Source organism: Camelus dromedarius, chromosome 10 (assembly GCF_036321535.1).
Source record: "Camelus dromedarius isolate mCamDro1 chromosome 10, mCamDro1.pat, whole genome shotgun sequence".
NCBI lineage: Eukaryota > Metazoa > Chordata > Mammalia > Artiodactyla > Camelidae > Camelus > Camelus dromedarius.
Window position 1 is genome coordinate 5,598,541 of NC_087445.1, and position 24,095 is coordinate 5,622,635.

A 24,095-nucleotide genomic window follows, 5' to 3' on the forward strand; every position below is an offset into this window, starting at 1 on the left:
TTGCATTTCAGTGTATCTTACAGAGGGACTCACAACCATGTGTTCTGCATTATCGTTTTAAGGATGCCTGTACGGTGAACCGCCTTAGGAGATAATGTCTCCAGAGCAAAGGGAAAGCATGTTTACTGCCCCCTTAAAAAGATTCAGATTCCCCAAATTCAGGGTTCCTTTTCTATAACACCATCCAGAAAATGTGCAGGCTTCCATCTGGGTCCACCTGCATCACCCCCCGTGAGATGTGGGGCAGAGAGAACTGACGGAAACCCGCTGCTCACGCCGCTTCCTGTGGAATGAGTCATAAAGTCCCGGGTCTCTGACCCGCGAGTTTCGTGTCTTCTGCTGTCATCTATGACGCTGTGGCAAACCAACCTGTCAGTCTGCAAGTAAGAGTAAAAGTCTCAGACCCTTCACAGTTCTCAATACCTGCTACTAATAAGCTTTTAAAAAACAACGTATATCTATACTTAAATCTCTGTCTACTTACCTACCTATCTAATGAGGACTAACTGTGTGCCTTAGAGATTCTTTACAGCTCTCTTGGTCAATAACGTATAAGACAGCCCACAATGGAATTACTGGGATGGAAAGTGCAGAGCTGCTGCACTCTATTAAAGGCAGCCATGTGAAACTAGGGAAAATGAACATAAACAAAATGATGACTGAACTTAATGTCCTTTATGTCCTCTAAGGCAGGGCTTCTCCAACTTTAATGACAAATAAATCCCCTGGGAATCTTATTAAAATGCAGATTTGAATTCAGTAGGTCCAGGATGAGGCCTAAGAGTCTATTTTTTTTAACAAGTTCCCCAGTGATGCTCATGGTGCTGGTCCAAGAACCACACTTTGATAGCAAGGTTCTAACAGCAACTAAATATAACTTCTATGCATGTTAACGCTCTAGTATTTGCATAAATGCTAGCATTTTTAATAAAAATATCTACAACAACCCAGGGAGTCCATATGAATCCTAGAACTACTACATTAGTTTAGGAAAGAATACCAAAACAAATTCCTGCGCACCTGATTCTGAGTGCTTGCATACTTATTGGCGGAGAACGTCAATATTTGTTATGAATTACCCTTCACTGTAAATTATAAGCATGTTCTATTCAAAGAACAAGGAGCAAAGGGAACATGCAGGAGAAGATCTTGCCAGGTGATGTGGGGTCTTTTGACTGTAGCAAGAATAAAATAAACAGGACAAATTACAATTTTATGGTTTCTGATGCTGATCACTGTATCTCTGGCTAAGCTAATGCTGACGGGTTAAGCATAACAGGGAAAAGAGAAAATAATCTGTGGACAGAAGACTGACTCTGAAAAAGCAAGTGTGCTGTGATGGAAAACCAGTGGGCAGGGAGTGAGGGGCCTGCGCTCTGGTCCCCACCCTGTCATTCTCTTGCTTTGGATGCTGAGGAAGTCCTGCTGGGAAATGAGGGGGTAGGTTGGGTGCCTCAAGACCCAGACCCCTGGCCACTTCCCAACTCCCTCATCTTGGCGGTGGGTCTCCATCACCTGCACAGGCAGCCTCTGGCCTCAGGGACCACTTTTTAAAGACTGTCATCAGCCCAAAGGAATCAGTCTTTCTGTCTCATCTTATTCACCTGGGGAAAAGTGGGTGAGCCAGTTTGAAAAGCACAGGTGAGGGCCCAGAAATAAAAGAGAGGTGGAAATGTATTTTAGAACTTTATCAGGAACTACTCAGTAGCACTTTTACTTTAAACCTTTTCCTCCTTCCGCTGTCTCCTTCTTCCCTTTCTTTTGCCTTCTCTTCTCTTTCCTACCCTCTCCGTCTTCATTTCTCTCTACAAAAAGACAGCCCAGGAGGCAGTAAGGTAGATTTTAGTATCCCACACACTCATTTCTCAGGAGCTGAGTGGCTTACTTTTAAAGAGATTTCTGTGGTCAAATATGCTCAGAAAATCCTGGGTGAAACAGATGCAAAGGATTACTGAGGACCATCTCAACTGAGATGGTTTCTGACAGGTGGTCTCTGTTCACCCTGACGCTAGGTCTTTCACAGGTCTGTGCACCCTAAGTCTGAGAGGTGGCTACAGGCTGCTGAGTTTTCTATATCTGACCACAGGACCACAGAAACCAGCCCCTCGTCCCGCTGGTGTTCTGAGGAATTTGCTCTGAGACAGTTTTGGCATGTAGATTTTAGATGCCAGAGCCAAGCTGTTGTGTTTTAATTAGTTTCACCTCCAACAAGCCTCGTGGCCTTGGGCACGTCATGTAGCATCGCTAAGCCTCTGGCTTCTTCATGTTTAGAAGGGGTCAATGACATTTAACAGATGGTGCCATCGAGAAGCCCAAGAGAGACAAACGGACACAAAGCACCAGGCACAGCGCCCCCTCTCCCACTGAGCCTTTCAGAGTCACAGGGGAGGTTATCCACGTCCCTTGAGGGCTGGCCGGAAAAGCATCCATCCTGCTGAAAACCACTCTTGGAGATGAGGTCGCTAGCCTCTTTTCTGACTTCACCCAAGTTTCAGAACTTGGCATGTGTCTAGTCCCATCTACTCAAACCTGAATATTCCCTTCTAAGGGCTGTCACCCGGCTGTGTTTGTTTGCGGTCAGTCCCAACAGATGACATTTGCCAAATGAATGAGGGAGAGAAAGAAAATACTGAGACAGAAAAGGTCACAGAAAATAAACAAAAGCAGAAATGAGGCCAGGTCAGAGAGCGGGGCATGGCTGTCCTGAGGTCGCCTCAGCTTTACCTCGTAGGAAGAACGTGGCCTCAGGCAAGTGAAATAACCTCCCTGGGTCTCAGGGGCTCCATTTAAAAAATAAAGATAAGGATGCCTTATCTCGCAAAGCTGTGCTGAAGAACGAAGAGAGATTATATATATTAAGCGCTTAGCATAGAACTCAGGACAGGGTAGGAACTCAATGAGAAAAATAAAAACAAAGCTAAGTGTTCTTTTTGGAGCTAGGGGGTAAAAATAGATGCTGTTATTCTCAAATCCAATTCTCTGATTTCTACATTGAAAACAGGATATAATAATCCTTCCGAGGAAATGCCAGAAAAAAGAATATACACAGGGTGTCATGCCCTACAGTGGACTTCAGATACGCCCAATGAGTGGTAGAAGATGTAGCTTTGTTTTGTTTTATTTTTTAATCCAAGTATAGTTAATTTACAATGTTGTGTTAGTTTCTGGTGTACAGCATAGTGATTCAGATAGATTATATATATTATATATATATACACACACACATACACATTCTTTTTCATGTTCTTTTTCATTGTAGGTTATTACAAGTTACTGAATATAGCTCCCTGTACTGAACAGTAAGACCCTGTTGTTTATCTATTCTGCATACAGTAGTTTGTTTCTGCTAATCTCAGACTCCCAATTTATCCCTCCCCTGCTACCCCTTTGGTAACCATATGTTTGTTTTCTATGTCTGTCTCTTTCTGTTTTGTAAATAAGTTCATTTGTGTCATTTTTTAGATTCCACACAGAAGTGATGTCATATAATATTCGTCTTTCTCTGTCTGACTGACTTCACTTAGTGTGATCATCTCTATGTCCATCCATGTTGCTGCAGATGGAGGAGATGCAGTTCTAATGCTGCCACTCTGAGTGAGTGAGAGAGAGACAGAAAGGGAGGGAGTCTCTATTATCCAAAAAGAATAAAGTCAGCAACGGAGAAACAACATTTCAAGTTTGCTGAATAAGGAACCCCACCCTGCCCTCTGCACAGCAGTCAGGTAGAGAGATTACTTCCTCCAGCCAGGGCTCCCCTCACCTCCTCCACGCACTGCTACATTCTTCCCACGCCCTCTATATTGATCAATCTATTGTCCTCTCCCTCATTTCAATGGAAGCTCCACGAGGCAGGGGCTCTATGTGTCCTCAGGCTCTATCACCGGCTGGCCCAGAGCAGGCTCTCAGTAAGTATTGCTGAAGGAATGAACAAACCCCACACTACTTATTTAATAAGCATGACCACTCAACAATTTATAGTCCATAGAAACAATATGAAGATCATGAGAGCAGAAATCTTTAAAAATTAGTAATGTTATTATAACTCAGGTGAACAACTTTATTAATCACTTCCAACTTGAACAGCAAATCAAGGAAGAAAGTAAAAAGTCACGTCAGGAGCCAAGTCAACATAAACAAGATCACTCTTCACAGTTAGATGTTCTAACCCAGCCTCTCAGTGACTTCCTTATCGAGCCCTAAATTCAGTGATTCCACTGTGACCACAGGACTAATCTGAAATTCCACAGCATGCAGGAAGGCCTTCTGCATTTTGGTCCTTGTCTGTCTCTCCATCATTGTCTCCTGCCATCTTGTCTTCCACTCCAGCAACCTCCAAACTACCCCATTGCGAACCTTCATGCCTTGACAGGAGCCTCCTCCTCCATCATCCATGTGTGACGTCCACCATCCTTCCAGACTCCACGTGAGGGCTGACAACCCTGTGATGGACTCTCTGATTTCTCTAAACAGAATAAATCTGTCCCCTCCTGGGTGGGGCTATTTAGATTATCTATGTCATTTGCTTAGATGTCAGTCTTCCTCTAGACTACAAACATCTCGAAGGCAAGCAGTGATGTACACAGCTTTAGTCTCTGTGCCTGGTACACTACACACCCTCAGTAAGCTGTTTACTGGAAGAACACATAAACAGATGTCCGTCCACTGTTATAAACTTTCCATTCTCCCATTGCTATCCCTCCTAGCTAATAACCTCTCAGCCAATGACAAGAGACCACCAGGAAGGTTCTGAGGTAAACTTTATGGAACTTTAGGGAACACATAATACCTGCTGGGCACTATCTTATTAATCTTTACGTTAAATCAGAATTCCTCTCTGAAGTTGGTGCTAATATATTCATTTTACAGATTAAAAAAGAAAAAGAAAAGAAACTCAGAAAAGTTAAGCCAACAGAAAAGAACCTAGAAGGGCTTAGAGTCAAGCCTGAGTCCATGCTCCTTCTGCTACCCTATCTGACTTCAAATGCAAATTTCATTTTATTCTTTACTGTTTCAGAAGGGTGTTCTCTTCCCAATGGTCCACCATCATATTCTTACCTCTTAAACCATGTCCCCAAGTAGCCCTCAGATGGCATTGGCTTACCTAGCTTCTCCCAGTCTATTGGACATAACTCATGTTACTCACTCTTCCAGATCTTCTTGCCTCAAAAGCCTGACCAACTGTTTCCACTGCCTTGTAGTTCTTCAGTGTTTTTTTCTGACCAAGTCACTTGGATGGCTTTGAAAGAATTTGCAAGAACATATCATGTATACCAAAAAGACATGGAGCTTTCTTCTGTCCTTATAGTTCAGGTCAAAAAAACTGACTGTTAACTCTGACCTGCAGTATACCAAACCCTAGGGACAGAGGGATAACAAAACAGAATTGTTGACCTTGAAGAGCTTTTAGGTTAATGGGAGGACTAATAAGTAAGAATAGTCTTTCAATGCGATGGGCTAAGACATTTTTCTGGATGATTACTCACGGCATAAATACAAATCTACAAAAACAGGACTTTGTCCATTGTGAGGGTATCAGAGAAACCTTGCTGGAGGAGGTGATGCCTGAGCAGCATCTTTAAAAGACAAGCAAGAAATAATCAGGCAAAGGGTTAGAGGAAGAGCACTTTAGCGAGGACAGCTATGGTTTGTAGTAAGTGCTGGCATCACTCTGCAGAACCTGGAAAGGTTTCTGATACCGTTTTTGTGTGTTCTCACTGAAATTTTTACAAGTGTAGGGTTTGAGTCAGTAATGAATAATTGAAACAGGACCCAGGGCAGATGCTTGATGGAAGTCCATTTCCATGACCATGGCCATCACTGCCATTATCACTTCATTTTTTTCTTTCAGGATCTCTCTGTGGAACGGACTGATAACTCCTGTGAGATGAGTTAGGGCTTTCAGAACACTAGGCTCCATTTAGGGGCCTGAGGAAGTCATTTTCTAAACAGCATCCTGGTACAATCCAGTCACAGGACTCAGCGTGACCACCCCAGAGGGAGCACTGGAAGAGAAACTCCATCTTCTGCTTCCAAAGCACATCCCTGATGCCCTGTTTTCACCTTACCTATAATTCTATGAACCACCCAGATTCCGTCATAAGCTGGACAAAGAGCTCTCTGTACACAACAAATTGATGTGGCTTGACTCAAGCACTTATTAGAAATCATTTTCAATCACTCCCATTCTGGGAAATTAAGTTTGGTGTTTGCTAATGCATTTTGTTATCACTTAATAAAGAGACGGTCTCCTCCAATTTTAGTAAGTCATGAATTTTGATGCCAGAATGCCTCTTTGACAGCGTCTAGAAATAGACATTTTAATACCCCAGCAAGGCAAGAGGGCAGTAGTTGAAAAAGCTAAATCATTAAAACCAGAAAGATTTGGGTTTGAATTGTGGTTCTGCCAATTATTAGCTCTGTGACTTGGGCACATTAATATAATAAATGTCTCTGGACTTTAATTAACTCATCCTTAAAATGCAAGATTATTATGAAAATCAAAGAAAATGTGTCAGGGAAGTGGCACACAGTGGCCTCTCTCAATAAATGGTGACTATAATCCATACCTCACTTAAATTTTTAATTAAATTTTGAGATCTTCCACTTGCAGATAATAGCCCACATGAGCAAACAAGAGATTAAAAATAGCTTTAAATACATTGATAAAAAGTATCAAGTAACAGATTCAATTTCTTAGAATTCCTATAGAAAATGTCATCTTGGGTCAGTTGTTCAGAAGTAGATCCAGAGAGCAGTGTTCATGGCAAGTGATTTATTAAAGGAGAGTTCCCAGGAGAGCGAGGAGCAGGAAAGGGGAGAAGCAGCAGCCAAGGGCGGCTGCAGTTTCAGGTGAAGTCTCAGCCTCAGCCTGATCCTGCAGGGAGCTCTGGAGTGTAAATTACACAGATCCTACAGAGAGCTTGTAAATTATTCCACGGAGTTAACCCAGCCTGAAGGCAAGGGAGCTACCTTTCTGCTCCTAAACCAGTGAGTCATCAGCAAAGAAGGGGTTAAGGGAAGAGAATGGAGGGTACTGAACATTCAGCCACTTCCAGCTGTGTGTGTGTGTGTGTGTGTGTGTGTGTGTGTGTGTGTGTGCGCGCGCTGGGGTAGGGGAGGACCTGCCACTAGCTCAAGGCTAGCCCTCTGAAGAAGGTCTCAGGTGCTAGCCCTGAGGAGCGATTGTACACAGAAGCCAGTGGAAGTGCCCAGGACCAGTGAAAGGAGTTTGCGGGCAGCTGAGCAGAGCAGGGACAACATCTGCAAGATTAATTAAGAGAATTTCACGGACACATATCTGTGCTGACTCTGCTTTCTGATTACTGGAGTTGTTCCATCACCAAATAATGTACATTTCACTGCAAATGCATTCATTTTTCTCTAGTAATTTACAAAAACTAAGTTTGAAGTAAGTATTTTCTAGGAGTATAAAATTCCATTTTGAAGGTTTGCCCTCAGGCATCAAAAAAAAATGAGCTCTTCAACCAATACAGTTAGGGTTTTCTGTTGAAGAAAGTTGTGCCAGTCACTAATAGGGGGGACAGACCCTGCTCAGAGAGAAGCGATTGGAAAAGGGCAGTGGCCAACTCTCCAAATGTGGAGAGAAAAACTGGCAACAGCAACTCCTGGGCTCTTTCACATATGCATATTCATTTAACCATCCACAGAGCTAGAGAGCCTGGGATGCTATTTAAAATGAGTTATGTAAGGTGGGGGGAGGGTATAGCTCAGTGGTAGATTGTGCTTAGCCTGCATGAGGTCCTGGGTTCAATCCCCAGTACCTCCATTAACAAATAAATAAATAAACCAATGTAATTACTTCCACACACACACACACAATTTTTTAAATAAAAAAATGGTTGTGTAATCTATGCATCTGGGTAACACAGATCTATACTACAGAGATTCAAGGTTGCTTTACTCAAATAAATTCTCGTAATGTAAACATGTAATTTCCTATACCTTCGTATCCTTCCCTGCAGAAAGGGTAAGCTGACTTTAAGACTTCAGGTCACAGGGACTCAATGGAGATGGCAACTGAATAGGTAGACTGGGTCACAAAGTCACCTGAGAATTAGCTAATATATTATTATAAATGACTACAAAAGCATGAAATAAAATTTTACAATAACACATGCCATTAATTTGTTAGGGTTGTGAAATTTTCAAAATTTTCCAATAACGTCTATAATTTGGCAATTTATGTTTTAAGGTGACAATGTCAGCACAAATACTTTATAAGCAGATACATCAAAATAAAATTCATGAAGAATTTCTGAGGGGCCCAACAGACAGATAACACTGATGATTAATGGACACCTTGAGCTTCTGAACCTAACAAGTTCCCATTATAAATAAACAGCCAATAACTACAACGGCTGCCACCAAAGGGCAGGGGCTGTTTTCTACTTTTCAGCTCTCAGAACATCACAGGAGCTCAGAGGATGAATGGAAAATACCCAGGGGTGTGGGAAGGGTGGGAGGAAGTGAGAGGATATGGCCTCAGAACGACTGTCTTCAAATAAAATTCTCAATCATTACTACTGTTACAAAGTGTCTGCAATGAGCTATTATTTCGAGGTGAAACATTTTGCTTGAGTTGGTGCTAAAATGATAGGATGAAGCTACTCAGACTTGGCCTCTCCCACTCTCTGAATTCTGAGAATTCCATCTAATTATAGTCTTCTGCTTTCCCACGCCTTGTTTTGTAATTGAAAACATTTGGAATTGATAAGAATCTGATACGTAGTATAAGATGCTGAACAGAGGGAAAACTGAGAAGTCCAACCAAAATGAATACTGTCCAAGAATCTGTGCCAATGAATGGGATTATCCAAAACTGTGATCATTGTTTTCCTTTTTAGGTTTTCATTATGCAAGTCTGTACATGGCAGGTGCATCTTTTCAAATATGCTTTTTTTTTTTTTTTTTTTTTTTTTTTTTTTGCTGGTAATATCTGAATGTGTTTCTTTGAATTTGCTAACCTACAAGCATATTAAGTGATGGGTAAGAGAACAGACTGGAATAAATACATATTACTGGGCACTTCATAAAGAGGAAGATCTACACGACAACCATGAAGTCTTGGGAAGGACCTAATGCACAGGTCTTAAGCGGGAAGGATAGAGAGGATTCTGTTCTCCACCAGTCAGGCCAGAGGGGAGGGACAGTGATCTGGGGAAAGAAAGAAGAAGAGGGACGCTCCCAAAGGTGATGATCAATCAACTGCTCCCCAAAGATAGAGAATAAGAAGAGGAGGAAGCACAGAGATAGAAAAGTACATTTCAGGAGCTCTGGTCATAGAATAATTAAATCCCACCTACCCTGACCCCTATTTGGTGATTCAAGAAAGAAGACTGTTGCAGGCCACAAGACAGCAAAGTATTATTAGTAAATTGTTGAGAGGATAATAAGCAAGAAGATCAAGTGATCTCTTCCGCTCTGGAAATGCACAGCTTCAAAAACTTGCAGCCTGACTTGAAGCTCTAGCCTTGTCTTTCAAGCCAAAAGGAACACCATGCAGAGGACATGGTTCTACTTAATGTTAAATCATCATGATGAGGAAGAACAGCAACATTCCCACCGTGTCCTTGCTCACTCATTTTCATTTGAAAACACATCATTTGAGTTTTCAAACAGTTGGTGCTTTTCTCCCAATGGCAACTGGAGATCTCAGAAAAAGAGAATTGACTCCAATGACATCAGCCATGAAATTAACTACACCGTATTGGCCCAGCCCTTCGAGTGAACTTGGCTGCATAAAAGGAATCAGAGGACAGGTGATAAGGAATATAAGAAAACTCAAGTCACAACTCAAAGCCCAGATCCTATCCCTCTCTGGCCCTAAGTGGCCATGGTCTTGTGAAAACTAACAACCACAGTATCCCATGGGTGTATAACGCTGGAGAATGCAGACAATCAAAAACTCGAGAAACCATCATTTCAGAGTGTGTGTTGCATGTGTGACCTGCATGCATACGTGTTTGAAGGCTGGGGGGTGGGAGGGGGTGGGGATCATGGTCCTGAAGTGAAGCTGATCTTGAGTCTGACACGGAATTTTCTCCATACCCTTGTGTCATGAACTTCTTACCTGGATCTCCAAGAAATATCCTTTCCTCCAGTCATCTTCTGTCAGACACCAATTCAATACATTAATCCATTAGTGTCATCCACATTTGAGCTCTTTACATATACTTTTACAACTTATATCTTATCCAAGTACTCTTCACTCAGAGAAAAGTCTTTGGAAGGCCTGTAAGTCCCTATACACGGTGCACTGTTGCCTCCTCTCTGATCCCTCCTACTGCTCTCCCCACCCCACCCCTACTCTGCTCCAGCCACGCTGGCCTGTGCTGTTCTTTCAACAAGCGGAGCTCGCCCCAGCCTTTGACCCTTGCATGTGCTGCTCCCTCTGCCTGGAGTGCTGCTCCCCCAGATTTCAGCATGCTCACTCCCTAAACTGCCTTTGACTCTTGACTCAAATGTCATCTTAGCAGGCCTTTCTGAACTATTTAAAAATAACACAACCCTCACTGTCCTCTTCTTACGTTGTTTCACTTTATTTATAGCATTTGGAATTGGCTACACATTACGTCTATGTATCTTGCTCTGTTTTTTGTCTCTCCCCCACACTAGAGTTTAAGCTTCATGAGGCAGAAACTTTGTTCAGTATTAAATTTCCAGTGCCTTAGAATAGTCCGATTAAATAATCATTTTAAAATTGAAATCAATTAATATTTTTCTTCATTTCATATTTTTAAAGCTTAAGCCTTACCCTAAACAGTGACGTCATGAAACCAAGAGTACGATGTGCCAGGTATATTTTTTTCTAAAAAATATTAAAATAAATATAAAACTCAAAATTAAAGCTGTTAGCCCCTGAGCACCTCTTAAAACCATCTTGTTACTGCTGATGATATATGTCCCCAGCTTTGAGAAATACAGTATTGTCCAATGGCAACACATACCAGTGGCAATACTTCCTAGTGACATCCAATAACAGTACACACTAGTGCTTAAAGTGATGAATTTGGAGTGGAAATAAAATTTGTTTATTCTTACAATATTTTTTCATCTCACAGCATAAAACATTAAAGGCGGAGTCCTGAGGCCTGGCTTCCAGCCATGGACCTGCCACAAGCCAGCCGTGTAACCTTAGGCAAATCGCTTTAGTTCTCTGGGCCCCAGTGTCCTCATCTCTGTAATAAACAGCTCGAGATGGTTCCTAAGCTCACTGGCAGCTCACATTGTCTTTGATTCTACCAACAACCACAAAGTTGCAGAAGAGAATCCTAAAGCAATTAGGTTTATTATACCTTTAATCACCATAAAAAGGAAAAATAGAGAATTTCCATGAAGCTCGACTGACTTTGAGAAGCACACAAAAAATTTATGAAATAAAATAATATTTTGAATACAGTGATACTGCAACTATAAATCTTTTCTGTAACCCCATGACCCTCCCCAGTGTAAGAGCTGGATTCCAAACATCCACGGTCTTAAGGAAAGGTGATCCAGGATCCAGGTGAACTAAAACTAAAAAGTTAAAATTCTTGGTCAAAACCAGAATTATTTTTTGTTTGTTTTCTTTAAACAAGAGCTAGTATGTAGAATGAATGGTTTAATTAGAAAAACATCCTTCTGCAACACTGAGAAGTTAAATATTTATTTCAGAAAAGAATCAGAACTGAATACTAAGCCCATTCATTATGTTCAAGTTTTGCAGGAAGAAGATATTTGCTAGATGTCAAACCATCACTCTATAAACAACCTACCAATTGCAAAGGTAAACTTACATTTACAAAGAAAGGATCTGGTGGTCACCATTTTTAAAACGTGGTCGAACCTACAGTAATAGTGTATCAACCTGGCATTACGTGCTTCTAATTGTGATACCATGTGAAGTGCACAGCACTTCTGTGATGTCTTTGTCCCCAGAACGTCTCACCGGAATCTAATCAAGCCTTCAGAAGTAAGTTCCAGTTCACAGGAAGTATGGGGGTAAATGACAAGTTAAGGAACCCCACAAGAGAACTATCAAGCCCCACCAGAATGAATCACATTCTGCAGGACAACTGGTTGGTCAAATGTCCAGAGGGGAAAAAATAATGGGCAGCATTCTGGACTGGAACAGACCAAAGGAACACAATGACCAAATACAGTGCGTGAATTCTGAGTTGACCTTGGTTTGAAATAAGAGTAGCTACAAAAGGCATTACTGAATAACTGGGGAAATCTGAATATGGACTAAGTATTATCTGCTATTACAGAGTTTTGTTTTTGTCTTTGTTTTTCATTTGTCAATTCCTCTTTGACCAAGAAAATCAATGATCACATATTGAGGCTTTCCAAAATGTGATTCCTGTATATATTGACATGAGTATTTAAAAAAAATTTATTGAAGTACAGTCAGTTTACAATGTTGTGTTAGTTTCTGGTGTACAGCATAGTGGTTCAGTTATAATATTCCTTTCCTCATTATATTTATAGAGTTTTTTTTTAAACTTTCTTGCACACAGTGATAATGGTATTAGAGCATTTGCTGGCATGAAGTGACATGATATGAGCAACTCATTATCAAACAGCAAAATCTTAAACAGAGGTTGAATCTAGGTGTTAAGTATATAGATGTAATATTCTTTCAACTTTTCTTCATGTTGAAGATTTCATAATAAAAAATTGGAGGGAAAAAAACAAGATTCACATACATGAAAAAGTTATTTGGAAGAAGATGAAGTCAGGAAAAACTGCGCACCATAGTCTTTCTGTCCCCATGGGAAAGAGGAAGAGTCAGAGGGAAGACAAATAAGTGAGATGCAGGATGGAGGAACCCTGTAATGTGCCCCCAGTTAAACGTGGGGGCTGGGACCCCCCAGAACCTCTGGTCAAGTCTGGAGATTCAAGAAAAGGGGGACCCCCAGTACATCATTTTGGAAGGACCTGAAAAGTGGCAAGAAGTCAGGCCACTCCCAAGCCTGCAATGGCAGCTTTGGGAGGACATCCAGGTCTAGGCAGAGAGGGCCCAGGCCAGTCTCCCAGGGTTTCCTGTGTCCCCAAAGCTTCAAGGACATCCTGGCAGAGGGATGTGGGAAGGTGGTGGACCCTGGTCAGGAACACAAGACATACAGCTGAGACTTGCACCAACTGGTAGCCAAGGACAAGGGGCACAGCACAGCAGCCACTGACTTGGAGAAACGTCCACCAGTGGTCACAGACACGCGCCCCCCCCAGGCTGTGGCACTTCTGAATCCCCAAGGCACACACTCCACCTGAGGAAATGGAGACGAGAGAACTGGACTCCATGGGATAAATACCGAATTTTCTATGATTGCCCATAACTGTCTGAGATTACCCAGAATGGCAGAGTTTAAATATCTGGCACTGAGTGAAAAAAGGGCAAAAAATAGGTATCTCATTGAACTACAGACAAATAAAGTCACACATCTGACAGTCTGTGCCTGAGACGGGTATCTGCCCCATTCTCCATCATATCCTAGGCATCTGACTGTTCCTCTGCCTCCTGTCATAGCATCACAGAAGAACCGAGACATAGTGTGAGGAATACATCATCACGGGATATGCACGTCCATGTACATTTGAAATCACCTTGCAATTGTCCTCACTCATAGCTACATGTAATAAACACAGGAATTATTTATGGCCTGTGGAATGCGTGGGGATTTTCAATATGGAGAAATCTACTGTTGCAAAGATTTATTTCAAATGAAATAATAAAGCCATGCATGAAGTTTGACTCAAAAGAGTTGGAAAACAGACCAGCTGTTGATGTGTTCCCTAAAAAACCCACACCATTCCAGGAAGAGACAGCTGGGCAGGGCTGCCTCTCTTTTCTCGAGCTGGGATGCCACAGGTGCCCCCTGCCAGGACATAGGCTAATGAAAATTCATAGTGAACACAGTTATTGGGAATGTCAACTACATAAGAAACAGCTTCTGTTTATGACTGAGAGGCAATGTTTTCTTGAAAGGACCATAAGTTTGAAAATATACCCAGGATTATTTAGTATTGGCCATACAGACACAATATTTCATACATCAATCACAGATTTTGGTTCCAACCAGTGGAGGAAAAAAAAAGACTGTATCTTTACACTCCAAAATGATAAAGGCCATCACCCAAAGTGCATGGTGGACTCTTCTAGGGAGAGTGTGATTGTTCTGAATGGCTTTATAACAGGATGGTAGATATTACAGCTGGAGGAGACTCTCAGATGCCTTTTGGTCTTGCACTGTTATTTCTGGTCATCATACAATTTTTTTTTACAGATGATCCAGAAAGTAAGTGTGGGAAAGGCTCAGTTGGCTGGTTGACTCTATTCAAGTCTTGCCAGAACTACTAAAGGTGACAGGCATGATTGTGAATAGAAACACCACCCCATTCCCAACCTCCTCCCAACCTGCACCACTCCTACCCAGAGCTCACGGCCCCTTCCTTCCTTCCACTCTCACTGGTCAGGGCTGAGATGAGTCCTCTGCCTTCAGATATTAATCTCTCATGAAACACTTGAGGAGTTAGAATGGATCTTTCTCTCTCTGTCTCTCTCTCGTTCTCTTTATCTTCAGACCACTAAAGCCCCTAGGAGATCACAGAAGAAGCCAATGTAATTCTATTTTTGCTGATGTCTTGATAAAAACAAAGATCTTCCACGGCCATTTGCCTGCCCAAGCCTTGCCTTCTCTCATAGGAAATGCAGCACCTTGGTCTGTGGTTATAATAATAGAGGTGGCAATCAATTGCACGAGGAAGAATTTATTTTCTCCAGAATCCCTCTCTTTCTCTCTGGCAGGCTGTAAATACATCAGAAATTAAAGCCCATTTTGTTAAAAGAAATCATCTTAGCAGTTGCAATCCCCCCTTGTGAAAGGACAGAACATCAGAACAGGCGCTCCATGAGTCCAAGTTTCTAAATTTAAGCGATGGTTATTGAGGGAAGATGGCTCCCGTCCTCATCCTACCCCTGCCTGCTCTTTCTGCCCTTTTGCTACAGTAAATGCCCCTCCCAGAAGAAACGAGTAAGATTTACACACCAAATCAATTCATAAATAAAATGGATTTCTCATAAATCCCAAAACAATTTAAACAATGAGTTGTTCAAAGGACAGTAAAATTAAGAACTTGCTCTAATTCATAAGTAGTATCTTTAAAGGCTGAAAAGCTTAAAATAAGCATAGGTTTCAGCAACTTTATATTCATAACATGTACCTATAAAACATAGACACACTAAAATTATAAATTTTTCTATAAGTTCAACTAATAAATCTTCTGTATACACTGTATACATTCGGGACATTTTTCCTCAATTCTGATTCAGTACAAATTCAGACAGGACTCTCCACATATTCTTTTCCTTTAGGAACTATTACTACAACATAAATCTGAACAACAACTACCTCTTGTAGAGTTAGTTCAATGAGCCAGGCACTAACCTAAGCACTGATTTAATTCTTATAATCACTTGAGAGATGGGTATTATTCCCTCTACCAAAGGGGAATCTAAGATTTACAGAGTTTAAACATTTGCTCAAAATTATGGTTAGCAGGTAGGAGATCTGGGATTTGAACTTAAGCTTGTCTGATTCGTAAGTCTCCAATATTATATTTCTATTTACTCCTTGGTTTGAAGACTTAAGAGTTAACAACTTACAAACATGAAGGATGTGCAGTGTTCAAACAGGCTGTCTTCTGAATGACCACGTGACAGTTCCGCTGATTTAGAGCTAAATTTATTCCCCTAGTCATTCAGTATGCTTGCCCAAAATAAAGTAGGATAAAACCAGAGCATATGTTAGAATGTAAGCCAAGTTATTATCTGTCTTCTTCATAAATTCTGAAAAGCTTGTCCACCAAACTCAGATGCTAGGAATGAGGAGGAAGAAAACCAAAACAAGGAGGGAAAAATGTAGAATTGGGAAGCACAGAGATGTGCAAGGACAAAATGGCAGGGGGAAAAATTAAAGGTTAAAAAAAAAAAAAAAAGAGAGAGAAACGAAGAGGGGAAAAGAAGGAAAGTAGCAGACTTTTTAAAGTCCCTTTTAAAGTGTGCCGTGATCCGTGTGAGGAGGTCAAAGTGAGTTCACCACAGGATTTATGGAGGGGCAAGGAGTGGGTGACAAGTTCTCCTGACTCTTAAGCACAAAATCTAATTTCTTAAGGGATTCTTTACCATTTCGTGAAACTAGCAGTGCGGGAAGTCCCTAAACAATACGGCTGCACTTTCTATATTGCAGGCAAACCTGAGTTCTCCCCTGAATCACACTGGGCTTATGGGATGCCCACGTTAGGCAGGGAATTTTAAAAGCTCGAGGACAGTGTACTTGCAAAGTTAATGGGAAAAACACTGCTGCTGCTGCTGCTTCCTGTCCTACCTGATGGAGCCAGTTCCTGAAAGTTGAGACCTATTTTCAAAATGCTGCAAGGAATAAGCACGTTCTGCCCTCACTTAGGCATAACCTACATGGTGATGCTACAAGAAGTAAGAGCCTTCAGATAGCAGATGTTCCCCTCCTGAGCGTAAGGGGGAATGCTTTATATAATGTTTCCAAATGACAAGAGAGGAACATCCAGGCTAACTCTTTTCTTCTGATAAATTCCACTATTATATTATTGACATATTACATACATTGGGAATGATTAAAGAAGGTTATCCCCAGGAGTGGGAGTGGGAGAGAAGGGTGAAGAGGAACCTCCACTTTTTTGCTCTATGTATTTCTAAAGTGCTTGAAATTTTGAACAACAAGAAGGCATTCATGCATTGCTGTTATAATATTTTGATGTTATTTGTCTTTAAAAAATAGTGTGTATGTTGAGGGGGAGCCTATGGAAAACAGTTTGTTCTTACAGATGTTTCTATAACTGTGTTTCTGGCTTTCACTCACATTTTCCTCTCTTTTAAAAGCTGATCCAAATATCTGTTAAACTCGATCTAAATTTTCCAGAATTGTTTTCAGCTCATATAAAAAGGCTTTAACCTTCAACCCCTTTAGCTTTGGCCCCAGTATGTTTATGACTATTTTTAAATAACCAGATTTTTGGGTGCTGTTGAAAGACATTTAGAAGATCATTTATAAGAGGAGACACTTCCAAGTGGGGACCTTGAATCTGGAGTTAAAACCTGGCTTTGCATTCCCAGGCAGCGTAGTTTTTCAGTCAATTGTAAATTGGAAATATCCACTGCTCGAATAGGAGGAATGAAGGCATATGAGCAGTTTACATGCAGGGACGGAGGCTGCAGAGGAAATCTGCGGGCTCTCAACACTGGATGAGAGAAAAGCCTTCTTCTTTCAGTTCCTCCTATGAGATCTCTTCAGGTCACTTTGAAATTTTGTCTCAAAGGACCAAGATGCATCAGGACTTAGGGCATAAGTATCGTACGTGGACTTCCATCAGGAAACACAAGGAACAGAAAGCTGATGGCCACAACTACTCTTCACCAGCAAGATGAATGCCAACCCCTTTCAGCCCTTCTGGCTCCCCTTTTTTCCCCAACCCTGCCCACCACTGACGCCATCAGGCAGGGCTCCCAACGCAAAGCACTCTCAGAAGACTTGGCAGCCCTCGTGCCCCTAGATGCTTCCACTTCCCCTTTATGGGCACTTCTCCATTTTCAGCGAAGAAAGGGAGCCAGGAAGCAATGTGAGAACTAAACACAAGACTCGGTTACAACAGAAATGAGAGCATTCAAAGGGCTGGTTGCCTGTTCCTTTGGCAATAAAGCTGCTCTGGAAAGGTCCTTGAGCACTATTTCAGTGAAAATTAAAATCAAAATCAATCAGAGGCAGTCTTCAAAGACAAGGGATAAAATTATGAATTTACCTACGGGGTATCGATATAGACGTCAACTCAGATGGATGTGTTACATAGTTCATGCATCCCTATTAAACGCACGTATGAGTAATCCCTATGCAGATGGCCAAGCACTAACAGAGGAGCCTTATTCAAGGCTCTGCAATTATGGTAACTAGATATTCAACCAAAAACCAAAAGAAATGAGCATGGAGAAATGGACTGGGGTAAACTCTACCTCTTGACATCTTTATTGAAACAGGGCGGGTAGTCTTTTGGACACTAGCAACAAGAGGCTTAAAACATGTCAAGGGATAATGCAATATAATTTCTAGGTTAACATCAAGATGGGAGCCACCACCTGGCACTCCTGCCAGCTTCAGAGCTGGACAAAGATCCATATTCTGAGGCCGAACATTCAGAGGCAGAGAAGCAGAAACTGAAGGCACTCATGTGCAAAATGGAAAGTTAATGTGAATCCTCCAAACCTAAACAACAATCATTGTTTAAAACAGTGTGTGAAAACCTACAGAGCATCAACTTCCTGTCTACGGCCATTACTTACCTGGAATTTTTTTTTTTTTTTTTTAAGTTTAGAAACTTAGAGAAAGTCTAAGATCTCTCTTCAGTCATTCACATATGAGCTGTCTTCCAAATAGTAACTGGTTTCCAATTACCAAACCAAAGTGGATGAAATTAAAAACTCTGTGATCATTCATTCCATCAATTAATATTGATATAATTAATATTGATGGAATTAACATTCCATCCATTAAAAACTGCCAACTTGGGCCTTGGCACTGGGTAAGTAATGGTGAACAAGACCAATATGAACTCTGTCGACATGGAGTTCACAGTCTGGCCTCTACGTTCTAGACTGCACCATCAAGATTCAGTTGTGGTGAACTGACAGAACAGACAGAAAAAATCCTATGAAGCTTACAGCCACACAGACCATCCCCGAAGACTCTCTCTTGTCTTCTAAGATCTAGGTTTAACTCCTTGGTCTGGAATTTAGAGATCACCTTCCCATGGAAAGCAATGCCATCAATGATATTTGGGTTCCAGTAAAGCTTGCATTGCCCTGCATTCAGCTGCAGTGTGATTTTAAGAGATTTCTGGTTTGTGTTACCCTGGGCCCATCAAAACAATAGTATTAAACTGTAATTTATAATCCCAACACTGCTACTTTTGAAACAGTGGATGCTGAAGTGTACAATGCTGGGGATGGGCAAAAAGCTGGAAACATCTGTGGGTAGCCTGGCTGCCATCCTTCAGTCTCAATCTGTCTCCAAGACAAAGGAATACGAATGGGGGTAGAATGTCCCCGAAGCTGCTTATGGGGGCCAGAATTACATTTGGAGTAGCTCATTTGCATGTCAGCCATGGGCTTCTCATATGGAACCAAGCCACTGGTTCTGGCCAAGGTGACATACATTTTGTACTGTTGTTACTCAGAAATCACAACTGACATGTTTCCTGGTTATTTCAGGCAGTATAATTGTGTTTTTACATATTCTTCCCTTTTTAAGACATATGTTTTTTCAGCAGTCATCCCAGCTCTAATAGCATTTAAATTACATTAACTTACATTAACTGTTAAACCCCACCTTTTATGCAGTTTCGCTCACACTCACTGCATGAGCCTCACCTTCTTTCACCCAGATTATCAGCTCAGCATCTGACTAGTCAGACAATAACCTCAGCTCAGGCCCATTTTGTTCAAATCACGGCACAGACAGACATGTAGCTAAAAATAGAAAAAGAAGCTATTCTAAACAAGAATGTGAGTCTCTGAGACAAATTTTTAAAAATGATCTTATTTATATCTAAAAATAAGGGCGTAAAGCATATGCTGTAGTAGTTACTGCCTGGAGGAAGTCATTTACTGGCTCTGCAACAAGGTTAAGCAAAATCTTTTGACAATTCTTTAAGGGTACCCTTAGGTTATACTCGGAAAATGTAGGTGCTTTCACGGTGGTCCCCCAAATTATCCAAATAAAACACTGCTTCAGTCTTAGTGACGGAGTCACAACATCAAATACAATCTTCTCTGAAACAAAACACCTGCTTTTTATTGTCCTCCATCACTGGGCTACAGAGAGTGTGTTCACACTCACACATCAGTCCACCCCTTGTTTTCTTAACACCAAGTTGGGGTGGGGAGTGACTCCCAAATATTGCTCCTAGGGTTCTCAAAGCGTTTCTGAGCTCCCAGAGGACCTGGACAGATCCTTTCTCTGAAGAGCCCATGAGATGAAAGTTTCAGACTAAATCCTCAAGACAGGAAAGTGAACATGCTAGCATCTGGCTCTGTCCAGTAAAATCTCTGCTGGGGGACATCCATCCCAAGTGCCTCTAAGGAATGAGGAGAACAGCATGCCATGGTAGGTGGCTGACACGCAGCCTAGCCTGTAGGCGCAGTAGCCCAGCCCAGACCTGGGCACTGGCAGAACATGGGGACCCAGAAAGGACTCTGAAGCCATGGGTGAGTTTGGTTTGTGATGCCTCTCTCACACCTTGTCACACTCGGAAAGAGACGTGAGCGCCCAGGTTTACTCCGTAGGACAGTGATTCTCCAGGAATGCTTGGGGAAGAGCAGCATCAGCAGCCCCTGGGAACTGTCAGAAATGCCAATGCTCAGGCCCACCACAGACCTATTAAATCAGAAACTCTCAGGGTAGCCCAGAAATCTGTACTTTCACAAACCCTCCAGGAGTTTCTGAGGCAAAGTCAAGCCTGCAAACCACCACCAAAGGATTAATGAAAATCACTGTCGTATACAGTCTCCCTCCCAAGTCTTGTTATAACTGGAGAATGAGACATCTTTCCTTTTTCAAAAGATACGCCAAGCATCAGCGGACAAAGGGGGAGTCAGGAGGAGGTTTAGGGGTTTTTAAGGCTAAATTTACTGCTCCTCATCCTCATTCAGCTCAGGTTTGGGACTCTTGGTCATGAGCACCAACAAAGGGAGAGAAGAAAATATCAGAAATAGATCTGATCCAGCCCAGAGTCCAGTGTATGCTGGACAATTTCTTGCTACTTAAGCATCACTTGCAACTAAGCAAGCAACACCAATAGAAATTGTAATGAGCCATTACAAGATCAAGAAAACCCATCAGACTGTCTCCCCCAACAATTAAGACACCACTAAACCTTCCTCACAACTTTCCCAAGCTAATGGCCATTTACAGGAGACCACATAAAATTCAACAATAAGGTGAGTCAATACATAAGTTTAAACTTCAGAGCAAATGTTGCTCAATTACTGAAACTCTTGGCTACTTAACATCACAAGAACATTGAAATAAGTTTCTCCCCACCCAAATGAATTTTCAGTCCTCTAAAAGAAACCAATGGTCTATTTGGGGACAACATAAACTAATTTTTCATCCAGCACTTGGAACCTTTCCACTAAAATGAAAAGTCACTCGTTCGCAAAGCTTCAATGACCCTCCAACGGCTGTTCTTAATCTGCTTCCCAACACTTTAAATTCCAAAAGATGAGAATCTGAAAAAGCAGTAGCAACACAAAAGGCATACCACAGAAATTCTGGAAATCAAACGTACGGCAGAAAGGACCCTTCTGCCCGAAATACATGTGTCCATAACTAGCCTGCTGCCACTCAGCCTTACCTGCCTTTCTGAGGCAAAGTAAAACTCAGGCACTATTTGCTTCTATCCTTATTAGTCACTTGAAACTCAGGAAACCAGTTCTGTGTCTTCTGCGACAACCGTCCTCCCTGGAAAGTGGGTAGTGCTGAGAAATCAATATGATTTCGCTCCATCTTGATTTGTGGTATCATGTCCTTGTTGCTGTTTTTTTTCAGCCTTAAACCCTAGTCATCATCAATCTAGCTGCTTCATTCTTTGGTGGTAATTAGCATTAGTCACAAGCCAAAAATGATTCCACATAAGAAGTAAAATAAACACAACCCTTCTTACCTTTCATGCCAAACTTGGAATGTCTTGCCAACTTCAGCAGAAACAGCATTACCAGCAGACAAAATCCCACTACAGATGCAATTACCACCACAGCATAGACCTGGAGAAAGGAAGGGAGGGCAGTGAGGACTTGGCTAATTATTCCCTGTACCCCAATGACGCTGATGATGATGAAGACAGTTACTATTTACTGAATACTTAGTTCTTGCTTTTCTAAGAGCTTTACAGATATCAATTCACTTAATCCTCAACAACTCTAGGAAGAAATACGTAGGCCCTATTTTTATCCCTACTCTACAAATGAGAAAGCATAAGTTAAAGCTTATACAAATGGGTGTCCAATTGATATTATATAGACTAATATACTGATAATCCTATATTACCATATAGCACATAGGCAGATGTATATTTGATCTCTCCCTATCTATCTACCTATGTACCTGCCTACCCACCTACTTATGTGAAGAGAGGGGAGAGAGAGAGTATATAAAACATGAATGACAAAATACTGGTAATTTTTGAAGCTGGTGAAAGATACAGAGGGGTTCATTTCTCTATTCCCTCTACTGCTGTACATGTTTGCAAACTGTCCATAATAGAACTTTTTTTTTTTTAAGTTGGCTATTGTTGCTCTTAGAAGACAGGGTGCCCTGGAGTGGTGAGTAGGTCTGGAAGGGAGCAGGAGGGCACCTGGGGTGAGCTCAGCTTGTGAAAGCACGCTGGGTGGTAGACTTATGATATGTGGACTTTTCTCTATGTATGAGAAAGATCAATACAAAGTGTTTTTTTTTTAATTTACAAGTGTAATTGCTAGATGTGGATCATACAAATAGAGAGAGTAATGCAGACCTTTGTGAATCTTGTTACAAGCCCAAGCTGGAGATCACAGAGGCACAATGCATAATGCTTAGTGCATACTGACAATTTAGAAACTAAGATGGACACAGAGCTATGCATCTTTTTCCCTTTTTGCTGTTCACCCCAAAGTCCTGCTACCCCTCCCCAAAAAAATCTTGTTTCTACAATCCAGGAGTTGGCAAACTTCTTCTGTAAAGGGTCAAATAGTAAATATTTTAGTCTCTGTTGCAACGACTCAACTCCGCTGGTGTAGTGTGAAAGCAGCTATAGACAATATGCAAGCAAACAGGTGTGGCCATGTTCCAATAAAACTTTATTTACAACAACAGATGGATAGCTGGATTTGGACATAGTTTGCCTATTCCTGCTCTAAATTGTCTTAGATGCCCATACTGACTCAAATGCTGAAGTTTCATTGTTTCATTTAATCTGCATATTTTATTGTCCCCATCTGTGGTCATCATTAGTGTTGTTTCCGAGACATTTCTGTTTTGCCTTGTGTTTCCCTTTGTAGGATTCACTTCCTGGCTTCTTTATGGTGAGTTGGGTTCATGTGACTAGTTCTGGCCAATGAGTTGAGACTTGTGTCACTGCCAGGAGGGTTTCATTGTTACTGTGAGATCTTAGACTAAGGCAGTGGTTCTCAACCAGGGATAGTGCTGCACCCAGGGGACATCTGGCAATTTGGAGCTGTCACCACTGGGAGTAGGGTTCTACTAGCACCCAGTGGGTTGAGGCCAGGGATGCTGCTAAACATCCTAGTACCTAGGACAGCCCCCCACAACAAAGAATAATTCAACAGTAAGAACCACGTTAATAGTGCCAAGGGTGGTGCTCTCTTTTTCTGTGCTGTATTATATGCTAACCTTCCAAAAGGTGGCTTCCTTGTCAGTCTCATCTTGGAATGAGGATGTGGTTGACAGAGCACCCAGCCAACAATGAAGCAAGAAATAAACCTCTGTTGTTTCAAATCACTAAAATCTGGGGATTTTTGTTACTGCTGCATAGCTTATCTTGACTGATAAACCCAGCTCATAGTGCAAGGCAGTGTAGAGTGGAAATTAAGAATATGGATTCTTCCTGAGACTGAAATTTAAATTTACCTCTTAACTAGCTGCATGGCTTCCAAATGACTTAACCTCTCTGCATCTCATAATCCTCATGTAGAAAATAGGGACTACAATGATACTGCTTTGCAGGTTGTTATAAATCCCCAATCAGCTAATGCAGATAATGGGCTCAAAACAATGACTACTATAACAGGTAATAACTTATGTTGGCTATGATGGTAACAATGATAAAACTGAGATTTAGAAGAAAATAAACAAGCAGCCCAAGATCACATGTCTCAAGCTTGAGATTGGAATCAAGTGTGATTTATCCACTATACGGCCTTTCCAAAGCATGTAGCTGAGAGTGAAGGCAGGATAATAAAAATATATGGCTACTCCTCCCGCTGCACCTGCAGGTGGGGTCAGACGGGGACGGCC

General features: G+C 41.6%; 1 protein-coding gene across 7 annotated transcripts in view; it reads right to left on the bottom strand.

Moving 5' to 3' along the window:
• The window catches only part of NTRK2 (neurotrophic receptor tyrosine kinase 2), a 327,821-nt gene that overhangs the window by 224,537 nt on the left and 79,189 nt on the right, over positions 1-24,095 (bottom strand). For all 7 annotated transcript variants that reach the window (XM_064490120.1, XM_064490118.1, XM_064490117.1 and 4 more), the window contains one exon: positions 21,748-21,847. In XM_064490120.1, coding sequence (XP_064346190.1) covers positions 21,748-21,847 — 100 coding nt within the window. The remainder of the gene's footprint in view (positions 1-21,747; positions 21,848-24,095) is intronic.